This window comes from Anomalospiza imberbis, chromosome 1 (assembly GCF_031753505.1).
Source record: "Anomalospiza imberbis isolate Cuckoo-Finch-1a 21T00152 chromosome 1, ASM3175350v1, whole genome shotgun sequence".
Lineage (NCBI taxonomy): Eukaryota > Metazoa > Chordata > Aves > Passeriformes > Viduidae > Anomalospiza > Anomalospiza imberbis.
The window spans coordinates 2594346-2608304 of record NC_089681.1 but is presented as its reverse complement, the minus strand read 5'-3'; the positions used below and the strand labels follow the sequence as shown (position 1 = coordinate 2608304).

At 64.8% G+C, this 13959-nt stretch overlaps 1 protein-coding gene across 1 annotated transcript in view; it reads right to left on the bottom strand.

The window, feature by feature from the left end:
- The window catches only part of OPLAH (5-oxoprolinase, ATP-hydrolysing), a 70972-nt gene that overhangs the window by 47840 nt on the left and 9173 nt on the right, over positions 1-13959 (bottom strand). Inside the window, 3 exon segments of the mRNA XM_068177919.1 lie at positions 5274-5351; positions 5353-5470; positions 12254-12377. Of these exon segments, the coding sequence (XP_068034020.1) occupies positions 5274-5351; positions 5353-5470; positions 12254-12377 (320 nt within the window).

The following is a 13959-nucleotide window of genomic DNA, read 5'->3' as shown; positions in this document are numbered from 1 at the left end:
GGGGTCAGGGGGGACACCGGGGGTCAGGGGACACCGGGGGACACCGGGGGGGTCAGGGGGACATGGGGGGGTCAGGGGACCGCCCGGGGGACACCGGGGGGTCAGGGGGACACCGGGGGACACCGGGGGGTCAGGGGACCGCCTGGGGACACCGGGGGGTGAGGGGGACACCGGGGGGTCAGGAGGATACCGGGGGGTCAGGGGGACACCGGGGGACATGGGGGGTCAGGGGGACACCGAGGGGTCAGGGGACCGCCTGGGGACACCGGGGGGTCAGGAGGACACCGGGGGACACCGGGGGGTCAGGGGACTGCCTGGGGACACCGGGGGGTCAGGGGGACACGGGGGACACCGGGGGGTCAGGAGGACACCGGGGGACACCGGGGGGGGTCAGGGGGACACCGGGGGACACCGGGGGGTCAAGGGACCGCCTGGGGACACCGGGGGGTGAGGGGGACACCGGGGGGTCAGGAGGACACCGGGGGGTCAGGGGGACACCGGGGGACATGGGGGGTCAGGGGGACACCGAGGGGTCAGGGGACCGCCTGGGGACACCGGGGGGTCAGGAGGACACCGGGGGACACCGGGGGGGTCAGGGGACTGCCTGGGGACACCGGGGGGGTCAGGGGGACTGCCTGGAGGACACCGGGGGGTCAGGGGGACACCGGGGGACACCGGGGGACACCGGGGGACACCGGGGGATCAGGGGACCGCCTGGGGACACCGGGGGGTCAGGGGGACACGGGGACACGGGTGTCCCTCACTCACCCTTGCGGTAACAGGCGGGGCCCGGGTGGGCGCCCGCGGACTCGGGACCGACCACGTAGAGACCGGACCTGCGGGGAAAACGGGGACAGCGGGGTCCGGCCGGGCGGGGACACCCGCGGGGACACGGGGACACCCGCGGGGACACGGGGACAGCGGGGTCCGCCGGGCGGGGACACCCGCGGGGACACGGGGACAGCGGGGTCCGGCCGGGCGGGGACACCCACGGGGACACCCACGGGGACACCCGCGGGGACACGGGGGACAGCGGGGGTCCGGCCGGGCGGGGACACCCGCGGGGACACGGGGACACCCGCGGGGACACGGGGGGCACGGAGGGGGCAGTGACACCCACGGGTGCCCCTCACTCCCCCTGGGACACACCTGGAGCCCCCCTCCCCAACCCCCCCAGCCCCTGGAGCCCCCTCCCCAGTGCTCCCCAGCCCCTGGACCCCATCCCCCAGCCCCCCCCTCAGCCCCTGGACCCCATCCCCAGCCCCCCCCTCAGCCCCTGGACCCCCTCCCCAGCCCCCGGCCCGTCCCCGCACCGGAAGAAGAGGCGGGAGCCCCCCCCGGCCGCCACGGTGTTGATGTCCAGCTGGGGGGCCTGGATGGCGACCCCGGCCGTGGTGGCCTCGAACACGTGCTCGAACTCGCCCGCGTAGCGGCTCACGTCGGTCGAGGTGCCTGGGGGACCCCAAAACTGCCGGACCCCAAACCCAGGCACACCCCAAAACCCCTCACAGCTGCTCACGTCGGTCGAGGTGCCTGGGGGACCCCAACCCCAGCCGGACCCCCAATCTCAGCAGGACCCCCACCCTGCTGTGACTCCAACCCCAGCGGGACCCCCAGTCCCAATGGGATCCCCCACCCCCTGGGACCCCGATCCCCATGGAACCCCCTGACCCCAATCCCAACGGGACCCCCCAACCGCAGCGGGACCCCCAGTCCAATGGGATCCCATCCCCCGTGACCCCAATCCCAGTGGGACCCCATGACCCCAATCCCAGTGCGACCCCCCCGTGACCCCGATCCCAGTGGGACCCCCCATGACCCCGATCCCAACGGGACCCCCCCGACCCCAATCCCAACGGGACCCCGTGACTCCAATCCCAGTGCGACCCCGTGACCCCAATCCCAGTGCGACGCCACGACCCCAATCCAGTGGGACCCCGTCACCCCAATCCCAGTGGGACCCCATCACCCCAATCCCAGTGGGACCCCCTGACCCCAATCCCAGTAAGACCCCCCGTGACCCATATCCCAGTGGGACCCTGTGACCCCAATCCCAGTGGGACCCCCCGACCCCAATCCCAGTGGGACCCCGTGACCCCGATCCCAATGGGACCCTGTGACCCCAATCCCAGTGGGACCACGTGACCCCAATCCCAGTGGGACCCCCGTCACCCCCATTCCCAGTGCGACCCCCGTGACCCCAATCCCAACGGGACCCCGTGACCCCAATCCCCAGTGTGACCCCGTGACCCAATCCCAGTGGGACCCCCCCGACCCCAATCCCAACGGGACCCCCAACCGCAGCAGGACCCCCAGTCCCCAATGGGATCCCATCCCCCGTGACCCCAATCCCAGTGCGACCCCCGTGACCCCAATCCCAGTGGGACCCCGTGACCCCAATCCCAACGGGACCCCGTGACCCCGGATCCCAGTGGAACCCCGTGACCCCCGATCCCAGTGGGACCCCCGTGACCCCAATCCCAGTGGGACCCCCTGACCCCAATCCCAGTGGGACCCCCTGACCCCAATCCCAGTGGAACCCCGTGACCCCGATCCCAGTGGGACCCCCTCGTGACCCCAATCCCAGTGGGACCCCCCGACCCCAATCCCAATGGGACCCCGTGACCCCAATCCCAGTGGAACCCCGTGACCCCGATCCAGTGGGACCCCGTGACCCCCAATCCCAGTGGGACCCCTCGTGACCCCAATCCCAGTGGGACCACCGTGACCCCAATCCCAGTGGGGACCCTGTGACCCCAATCCCAGTGGGACCCCTCGTGACCCCAATCCCAGTGGGACCCCCCAGGACCCCCCAGCCCTCACCTCCCATGTCGAAGCCGATCACGGGGGTCCCGTCCCGGGGGTCGAAGGTGGTCCGGGCGTAGCCCACGACCCCCGCGGGCCGGGCCCGACAGGATGGCCCGGGCCCCCCCGAAGGTGGCCATGGGCGTGAGCCCCCCCGTCCGAGCGCATGAACAGCACCTGCACCCCCTGAAAATGGGGGGGCAGGGGGTCAGGGGGGGCAGGGGGTCAGAGCCCCCCATGAACAGCACCTGCACCCCCTGAAAATGGGGTCAGGGGGTCAGAGCCCCCCATGAACAGCACCTGCACCCCCTGAAAATGGGGTCAGGGGGTCAGAGCCCCCATGAACAGCACCTGCACCCCCTGAAAATGGGGTCAGGGGGTCAGAGCCCCCCCATGAACAGCACCTGCACCCCCTGAAAATGGGGGGCAGGGGGTCAGAGCCCCCCATGAACAGCACCTGCACCCCCTGAAAATGGGGTCAGGGGGTCAGAGCCCCCATGAACAGCACCTGCACCCCCTGAAAATGGGGGGCAGGGGGGTCAGGGGGGGGCAGGGGGTCAGAGCCCCCATCCGAGCGCATGAACAGCGCCCACTGGGGGGGGTCCCAATGGGGGGGTCTCAGAAGGAAATGGGGGTTTCCCCAGTGGGAAATGGGGGTCCCAGTGGGAAATGGGGGGTCCCAGTGGGAAATGGGGGGGTCCCGGGGGGAAATGGGGGGTCCCAGTGGGAAATGGGGGGGTCCCAGTGAGAAATGGGGGATCCCAATGGGAAATGGGGGTCCCAGTAGGACATGGGGGGTCCCAGTGAGAAATGGGGGGGGTCTCAGAAGGAAATGGGGGGACCCAGTGAGAAATGGGGGGTCCCAGCGGGAAATGGGGGGGGCGCAGTGGGGGGGGTACCCCTGGGGGGGCAGTCCCAGAAGGACCAACAACCCGCAGGGGGGTCCCCGGTGGGATGGGGCTCCTGGCGGGGTCCCGGGGGGTCCTGGGATGTCCCAGCCGTGCCCCCACCCCTGTCCTGGGCTGTCCCAGTGGGTCCCAGGATGTCCTGCTCTGTCCCGGGTCAGGCCCAGCCCTGTCCTGGGCCAGTCCTGTTGTGTCCCGGATCAGTCCCAGCTCTATCCTGGATCAATCCCAGCTCTATCCCGGGTCAGTCCCAGCTCTATCCCAGGTCAATCCCAGCTCTGTCCCGGGTCAGTCCCACTCTATCCTGGGTCAGTCCCACTCTATCCCGGATCAATCCCAGCTCTATCCCGGGGTCAGTCCCAGCTCTATCCCAGATCAGTCCCAGCTCTATCCCGGGTCAATCCAGCTCTATCCCGGATCAGTCCCAGCTCTATCCCGGGTCAGTCCCAGCTCTGTCCCAGATCAGTCCCAGCTCTATCCCGGGTCAGTCCCAGCTCTATCCCGGGTCAATCCTAGCTCTATCCCAGGTCCATCCCGCTCTATCCCGGGTCAGTCCCAGCTCTATCCCAGCCCTGACCCGGATCAATCCCAGCTCTATCCCGGGTCAGTCCCAGCTCTATCCCGGATCAATCCCAGCTCTATCCCGGGTCAGTCCCAGCTCTATCCCAGGTCAGTCCCAGCTCTGTCCCAGGTCAGTCCCAGCTCTATCCCGGATCAATCCCAGCTCTATCCCGGGTCATTCCCAGCTCTATCCCAGCTCTATCCCAGCTCTATCCGGGTCAGTCCCAGCTCTATCCCGGGTCAGTCCCAGCTCTATCCCAGCTCTATCCCAGCTCTATCCTGGGTCAGTCCCAGCTCTATCCCGGGTCAGTCCCAGCTCTATCCCGGGTCAGTCCCAGCTCTATCCCGGATCAATCCCAGCTCTATCCCGGATCAGTCCCAGCTCTATCCCGGGTCAGTCCCAGCTCTATCCCAGCTCTATCCAGCTCTATCCTGGGTCAGTCCCAGCTCTATCCCGGGTCAGTCCCAGCTCTATCCCGGGTCAGTCCCAGCTCTATCCCAGGTCAGTCCCAGCTCTGTCCCAGGTCAGTCCCAGCTCTATCCCGGATCAATCCCAGCTCTATCCCGGATCAGTCCCAGCTCTATCCCGGGTCAGTCCCAGCTCTATCCCAGCTCTATCCCAGCCCTGACCCGGATCAATCCCAGCTCTATCCCGGATCAATCCCAGCTCTATCCCGGATCAATCCCAGCTCTATCCCAGCTCTATCCCGGATCAATCCCAGCTCTATCCCTGCTCTATCCCAGGTCAGTCCCAGCTCTATCCAGGGTCAATCCCCAGCCGTCCTATCCCGGATCAATCCCTCTATCCCCGGATCAATCCCAGCTCCTATCCCAGCTCTATCCCAGCTCTATCCCAGCTCTATCCCAGCTCTATCCCAGGTCAATCCCAGCTCTATCCCGGGTCAGTCCCAGCTCTATCCCGGGTCATTCCCAGCTCTATCCGGGTCCATCCCGCTCTATCCCGGTCCAGTCCCGCCCTGCCCCCGGGCCCGCGTGGCTCACCGTGAGGCCGTGGCGGAAGCCGCGGCAGAAGGCACGCAGGTAGCGCCGCACACCTGGGCTCAGGTAGGCGTCGGCGCAGGGCCGTGAGCCCCCGCGGCACCGCCCGCGCCATGCCCGCCACGGCCGACGACAGCGACACCTGCGCGAAGCCCAGCTCCAGCGCCAGCGCGCCCACCTGCTGCTCGTGGCCCGGCCACCTGCGGGGACACCTGTGTCACCTGGGGAACGCCTGGGGAACACCTGGGGAACGCCTGGGGAACACCTGTGTCACCTGGGGAAACGCCTGTGTCACTGGAGGAACACCTGGGGAACACCTGGGGAACACCTGTGTCACCTGTGTCACACCTGTATGTCACCTGTGCCACACCTGGGGAACACCTGTGTCACCTGGGGAACATCTGGGGAACACCTGGGGAACACCTGGGGAACACCTGTGTCACCTGGGGAACGCCTGGGGAACACCTGGGGAACACCTGTGTCACCTGGGGAACACCTGTGTTCCCAAACCCCACCTGCTGCTCATGGCCCGGCCACCTGCGGGGACACCTGTGTCACCTGGGGAACACCTGGGGAACACCTGGGGAACGCCTGGGGAACACCTGTGTCACCTGGGGAACACCTGGGGAACACCCTGTGTCACCCTGGGGAACACCTGGGGAACGCCTGTGTCACACCTGTGTGACCTGGGGAACACCTGTGTCACCTGGGGAACACCTGGGGAAACACCTGTGTCACCTGGGGAACACCTGGGGAACACCTGGGGACACCTGTGTCACCGGGGGAACACCTGGGGAACACCTGGGGAACACCTGGGGAACACCTGTGTCACCTGGGGAACACCTGGGGAACACCTGTGTCACCGGGGGAACACCTGTGTCACCTGGGGGAACACGCTGTGTCACCTGGGGAACACCTGGGGAACACCTGGGGATCACCCTGTGTCACCTGGGGAACACCTGGGGAAACACCTGGGGAACGCCTGTGTCACCTGGGGAACACCTGGGGAACACCTGGGGAACACCTGTGTCACACCTGTGTGACCTGGGGAACACCTGTGTCACCTGGGGAACACCTGGGGAAATACCTGTGTCACCTGGGGAACACCTGGGGAACACCTGGGAACACCTGGGGACATCTGTGTCACCTGGGGAACGCCTGGGGAACACCTGGGGAACACCTGGGGAACACCAGGGGAACACCTGTGTGACCTGGGGAACACCTGTGTCACCTGGGGAACACCTGGGGAAATACCTGTGTCACCTGGGGAACACCTGGGGAACACCTGGGAACACCTGGGGACATCTGTGTCACCTGGGGAACGCCTGGGGAACACCTGGGGAACACCTGGGGAACACCTGTGTCATCTGGGGAACACCTGTGTCCCCAAACCCCACCTGCTGCTCGTGGCCCGGCCACCTGCGGGGACACCTGTGTCACCTGGGGAACACCTGGGGAACACCTGTGTCACCTGGGGAACACCTGGGGAACACCTGTGTCACCTGGGGAACACCTGTGTCCCCAAACCCCACCTGCTGCTCGTGGCCCGGCCACCTGCGGGGACACCTGTGTCACCTGGGGAACGCCTGGGGAACACGTGGGGAACACGTGGGGAACACCTGGGGAACACCTGGGGAACGCCTGTGTCACACCTGTGTGACCTGGGGAACACCTGGGGAACACCTGTGTCACCTGGGGAACACCTGGGGAACACCTGGGGAACACCTGGGGAACACCTGTGTCACCTGGGGAACACCTGTGTCATCTGGGGAACACCTGTGTCACCTGGGGAACACCTGGGGAACACCTGTGTCACCTGGGGAACACCTGTGTCACCGGGGGGAACGCCTGGGGAACACCTGGGGAACACCTGTGTCACCTGGGGAACACCTGGGGAACACCTGGGGAACACCTGTGTCACCTGGGGAACACCTGTGTCACTGGAGGAACGCCTGGGGAACACCTGGGGAACACCTGGGGAACACCTGTGTCACCTGTGTCACACCTGTATGTCACCTGTGCCACACCTGGGGAACACCTGTGTCACCTGGGGAACACCTGGGGAACACCTGTGTCACCTGTGTCACACCTGTATGTCACCTGTGCCACACCTGGGGAACACCTGTGTCACCTGGGGAGCACCTGTGCCACCTGGGGAACATCTGGGGAACACCTGGGGAACGCCTGTGTCACACCATCTGTGTCACCTGGAACCTCCACTCCCACCTGCAGATCTGTCAATCAGCCACTCAATCAATCACTCAGTCAATTAGCCAATCAATCAGCCAATCAATCAATCAATTAGCCTGTCAATCGATCAATCAATCAATCAGCCTGTCAATCGATCACTCAGCCAATCAATCAATCAATCAATCAGCCTGTCAATCGATCACTCAGCCGATCAATCAATCAATCAATCAATCAGCCTGTCAATCGATCAATCAGCTGATCAATCAACCTTGCGGGGGGCAGGGTTGACCCCCCTGAGTGACCACAGCTCCCCCTGGGGCTGCACAGGAGTGACCAGAGTGACCACAGTGACCAGAGTGACCAGAGTGACCAAGAGTGACCAGGAGTGACCACAGTGACCACAGTGACCAGGAGTGACCAGAGTGACCACAGTGACCACAGTGACCACAGTGACCACAGTGACCAGGAGTGACCAGAGTGACCACAGTGACCACAGTGACCACAGTGACCACAGTGACCAGAGTGACCAGGAGTGACCAGAGTGACCAGAGTGACCACAGTGACCACAGTGACCACAGTGACCAGAGTGACCACAGTGACCAGGAGTGACCACAGTGACCACAGTGACCAGGAGTGACCACAGTGACCAGAGTGACCACAGTGACCAGGAGTGACCCGGAGTGACCAGGAGTGACCACAGTGACCACAGTGACCACAGTGACCCAGAGTGACCACAGTGACCAGGAGAGGACCAGGAGTGACCACAGTGACCACAGTGACCACAGTGACCAGGAGTGACCACAGTGACCAGGAGTGACCACAGTGACCACAGTGACCAGGAGTGACCACAGTGACCAGGAGTGACCCAGAGTGACCAGAGTGACCAGGAGTGACCACAGTGACCACAGTGACCACAGTGACCACAGTGACCAGGAGTGACCACAGTGACCAGGAGAGACCAGGAGTGACCCAGAGTGACCAGGAGTGACCACAGTGACCAGGAGTGACCACAGTGACCACAGTGACCACAGTGACCACAGTGACCCAGAGTGACCACAGTGACCACAGTGACCACAGTGACCACAGTGACCAGGAGTGACCACAGTGACCAGAGTGACCAGAGTGACCAGAGTGACCACAGTGACCACAGTGACCACAGTGACCACAGTGACCAGGAGAGACCAGGAGTGACCCAGAGTGACCAGGAGTGACCACAGTGACCAGGAGTGACCACAGTGACCACAGTGACCAGGAGTGACCACAGTGACCAGAGTGACCACAGTGACCAGGAGTGACCACAGTGACCACAGTGACCAGGAGTGACCACAGTGACCAGAGTGACCACAGTGACCAGAGTGACCAGAGTGACCAGAGTGACCAGGAGTGACCACAGTGACCCAGAGTGACCACAGTGACCAGAGTGACCACAGTGACCACAGTGACCCAGAGTGACCAGAGTGACCAGAGTGACCACAGTGACCACAGTGACCAGGAGTGACCACAGTGACCAGGAGTGACCCAGAGTGACCAGGAGTGACCACAGTGACCAGGAGTGACCACAGTGACCACAGTGACCAGGAGTGACCACAGTGACCACAGTGACCACAGTGACCACAGTGACCACAGTGACCAGGAGTGACCACAGTGACCAGGAGAGACTAGGAGTGACCCAGAGTGACCAGGAGTGACCACAGTGACCAGAGTGACCACAGTGACCACAGTGACCACAGTGACCACAGTTACCACAGTGATCACGAGTGACCAGGAGTGACCAGGAGTGACCACAGTGACCAGGAGTGACCCAGAGTGACCAGGAGTGACCCAAAGTGACCAGGAGTGACCACAGTGACCAGGAGTGATGGGGAGTGGCCACGAGTGACCACGAGTGACCACGAGTGATGGGGAGCGACCCAGAGTGACCAGAGTGATGGAGAGTGACCACAGTGACCAGGAGTGACCAGGAGTGACCAGGAGTGACCAGGAGTGACCAGGAATGACCAGGAGTGACCATAGTGACCAGGTGTGATGAGGAGTGACCAGGGCCGGACCCTGGCTACCACACCCAGAACCCAAATCCGGGCATTTTCCTCTCTTTTTTTTCTCTCTTTTTTCTCTCTTTTTTCACCTCCAAACCCAAATCCGGGCACTGTCCTCTCTCTTTTTTCTCTCTTTTTTTCCGCTCCGGACCCAAATCCGGGCATTTTCCTCTCTTTTTTCTCTTTTTTTTCACCTCCAGACCCAAATCCGGGCATTTTCCTCTCTTTTTCCTCTCTTTTTTCTCTCTCTTTTCTCTCTCTCTTTTCTCTCTCTTTTCTCTCTTTTTTTTGCGATCCGGACCCAAATCCGGGCATTTTCCTCTCCTTTTTCTCTCTTTTTTCACCTCCAGTCTCAAATCCGGGCTTTTTCCTCTCTCTTTTCTCTCTTTTTTCACCTCCAAACCCAAATCCGGGCTTTTCCCTCTCTTTTTCCTCTCTTTTTTCTCTCTTTTCCCTCTCTTTTTTCTCTCTTTTTTCACCTCCGGACCCAAATCCGGGCTTTTTCCTCTCTTTTTTCTCTTTTTCCTCTCTTTTTCCTCTCTTTTTTCTCTCTTTTTTCACCTCCAGACGCAAATCCGGGCTTTTTCCTCTCTTTTTTCTCTTTTTCCTCTCTTTTTCCTCTCTTTTTTCTCTCTTTTTTCTCCTCCGGACCCAAATCCGGGCATTTTCCTCTCTTTTTTCTCTTTTTTTCCTATTTTTTCACCTCCAGACCCAAATCCGGGCTTTTTCCTCTCTTTTTTTCTCTTTTTTCTCTCTTTTTTCTCTTTTTTTTCTCTTTTTCCTCTCTTTTTCCTCCCTTTTTTCTCTCTTTTTTCACCTCCAGACCCAAATCCGGGCTTTTTCCTCTCTTTTTTTCTCTTTTTTGCTCTCTTTTTTCTCTTTTTCCTCTCTTTTTTCCTCTCTTTTTTCTCTCTTTTTTCACCTCCGGACCCAAATCCGGGCACTTTCCTCTCTTTTCCCGAGCTCCTCTCAATCCCCTTCCCGGAATTTTCCCCTCCCACCAGAGGGTTCCGGCCTCCCAGGTCAATTAATGGCCCTAATTAACGCCGAACTGGTGCTAATTAAGGCCCCGAGGGGGGCGGGGCTGGATTTGGGGCTGGGTCGCCCCTTTTGCCCAAATTCCTCCGTTTTCTGGTTTTCGGGTGAGGTTTTTTTTTTGGGATCTTTGGGGATTTCTGCCGTGCCCCAAAGCAGGGCAGAGGGGGTCGGGGGCACCTGGGGGGCACCTGAGACACCTGGGGGGCTCCTGAGACACCTGGGGGGCACCTGGGGGGCACCTGGGACACCTGGGGGGCTCCTGGGGGGCACCTGGGACACCTGGGGGGCACCTGGGGGGCACCTGAGACACCTGGGGGGCTCCTGGGGGGCACCTGGGACACCTTGGGGGGCCCCTGGGGGGCACCTGGGGGATTGCCAGGGTCATCTTGGGGTCACCTGAATCACCTGGGGGGCACCTGAGACACCTGGGCAGAACCTGGGGGGCACCTGAGTCCCCTGGGGGGCACCTGGGGGGCATCTGGGGGGCACCTGAGACACCTGGGGGGCACCTGCGACACGTGGGAGGCACCTGGGGGGCACCTGAGCCACCTGGAGGATACCTGGGTCACCTTGGGGGGCACCTGGGGGGCACCTGGGGGGCACCTGAGACACCTGGGGGGCACCTGGGAGCCCTGCAGAGCCCCCCACCCCAGCCACAGCAGGGCAGCAGCAGCTCCGCCAGGCCCCGGGACCCCCCAAATCCCCCCTCGGACCCCCCAAATCCCACCCCGGGACCCCCCAAATCCCCCCTCGGACCCCCCAAATCCCCCCTCGGACCCCCCAAATCCCACCCCGGGACCCCCCAAATCCCCCCTCGGACCCCCCACCCCAAAAGCCCCCAGGCCCCCTGGGACCCCCAAAATCCCCCCACTCGTGCAGGAGGGTGCAGAACCGGCCAGGCTGGGGGACCCCCACCCCCAAAGCCCCCCAGGGACCCCCTAAAAGCCCCCCCAGGACCCCCGAAATCCCCTCAGCTCCCCGCTCACGCGCAGCTGTGCAGCAGCAGCACCGACGGGCTCTGAGGACACCCGGGACCCCCCCAGGACACCCAGGACCCCCCAGGGACCCCCAGGACCCCCCCAGGACCCCCAGGACCCCCCAGGACCCCCTCCAGGACCCCCAGGACCCCCAGGGACCCCCCAGGACCCCCACGGACCCCCAGGACCCCCCCAGGACCCCCAGGACCTCCCAGGGACCCCCCCAAAACCCTCCAGGACCCCCCAAACCCCGCTCACGCGTAGCTGTGCAGCAGCAGCACCGCAGGGCTCTGAGGACACCCGGGAGCCCCCAGGACCCCCCAGGGACCCCCCAAAACCCCCCGGGACCCCCCAAACGCCGCTCACGCGTAGCTGTGCAGCAGCAGCACCACAGGGCTCTGAGGACACCCGGGACCCCCCCAGGACCCACCTGGAACCCCCAGGGACCCCCAGGACCCCCCCAGGGACCCCTAGGGACCCCCAGGGACCCCCTGGGACCCCCCCAGGACCCCCCAAACGCCGCTCACGCGTAGCTGTGCAGCAGCAGCACCACCAGGCTCTGAGGACACCCGGGACCCCCCAGGACCCCCCAGGGACCCCCCAAAACCCCCCGGGACCCCCCAAATGCCGCTCACGCGTAGCTGTGCAGCAGCAGCACCGCAGGGCTCTGAGGACACCTGGGACCCCCCAGGACCCCCAGGGACCCCCCAAAACCCCCCGGGACCCCCCAAACGCCGCTCACGCGTAGCTGTGCAGCAGCAGCACCGCCAGGCTCCGGATGCCGCGGGCCAGGACCCGCTCCAGGTCCCCGCGCAGCCGCGCCAGGTCCAGCGGCCGCTGCACCAGCAGGGTCACCCCCGAGACACCTGGGGGGACAGCGGTGTCACCTCCCCCCCTGTCACCCCCAAACCTCCCCCGCTGCACCGGCAGGGTCACCCCCGAGACACCTGGGGGGACAGCGGTGTCACCTCCCCCCCTGTCACCCCCAAACCTCCCCCGCTGCACCGGCAGGGTCACCCCCGAGACTCCTGGGGGGACAGCGGTGTCACCTCCCCCCCTGTCACCCCCAAACCTCCCCCGCTGCACCGGCAGGGTCACCCCCGAGACACCTGGGGGGACAGCGGTGTCACCTCCCCCCCTGTCACCCCCAAACCTCCCCCGCTGCACCGGCAGGGTCACCCCCGAGACACCTGGGGGGACAGCGGTGTCACCTCCCCCCCTGTCACCCCCAAACCTCCCCCGCTGCACCGGCAGGGTCACCCCCGAGACACCTGGGGGGACAGCGGTGTCACCTCCCCCCCTGTCACCCCCAAAAACCTCCCCCGCTGCACCGGCAGGGTCACCCCCGAGACACCTGGGGGGACAGCGGTGTCACCTCCCCCCCTGTCACCCCCAAACCTCCCCCGCTGCACCGGCAGGATCACCCCCGAGACACCTGGGGGGACAGCGGTGTCACCTCCCCCCCCGAGACCCCCAAACCTCCCCCGCTGCACCGGCAGGGTCACCCCCGAGACTCCTGGGGGGACAGCGGTGTCACCTCCCCCCCTGTCACCCCCAAACCTCCCCCGCTGCACCGGCAGGGTCACCCCCGAGACTCCTGGGGGGACAGCGGTGTCACCTCCCCCCCCGAGACCCCCAAACCTCCCCCGCTGCACCGGCAGGGTCACCCCCGAGACTCCTGGGGGGACAGCGGTGTCACCTCCCCCCCTGTCACCCCCAAACCTCCCCCGCTGCACCGGCAGGGTCACCCCCGAGACTCCTGGGGGGACAGCGGTGTCACCTCCCCCCCCGAGACCCCCAAACCTCCTGGTGCCACCTCACAGAGCAGCAGGGAACGGTGACGGGGGGGGGGGTCACCTGCCAGGTGCCACCCCAGTGCCACCCCTGTCACCCCAGTGTCCCACCTTGCACCCGGGGCCAGGTGTCACTGCCCGGCAGGTGACAGTGGCAGTGCCACCCCAGTGTCCCACCTTGCACCCGGGGCCAGGTGTCACTGCCCGGCAGGTGACAGTGGCAGTGCCACCCCTGTGTCCCACCTTGCACCCGGGGCCAGGTGTCACTGCCCGGCAGGTGACAGTGGCAGTGCCACCCCTGTGTCCCACCTTGCACCCGGGGCCAGGTGTCACTGCCCGGCAGGTGACAGTGGCAGTGCCACCCCAGTGTCCCACCTTGCACCCGGGGCCAGGTGTCACTGCCCGGCAGGTGACAGTGGCAGTGCCACCCCAGTGTCCCACCTTGCACCCGGGGCCAGGTGTCACTGCCCGGCAGGTGACAGTGGCAGTGCCACCCCTGTGTCCCACCTTGCACGCGGGGCCAGGTGTCACTGCCCGGCAGGTGACAGTGGCAGTGCCACCCCCGTGTCCCACCTTGCACCCGGGGCCAGGTGTCACTGCCCGGCAGGTGACAGTGGCAGTGCCACCCCCGTGTCCCACCTTGCACCCGGGGCCA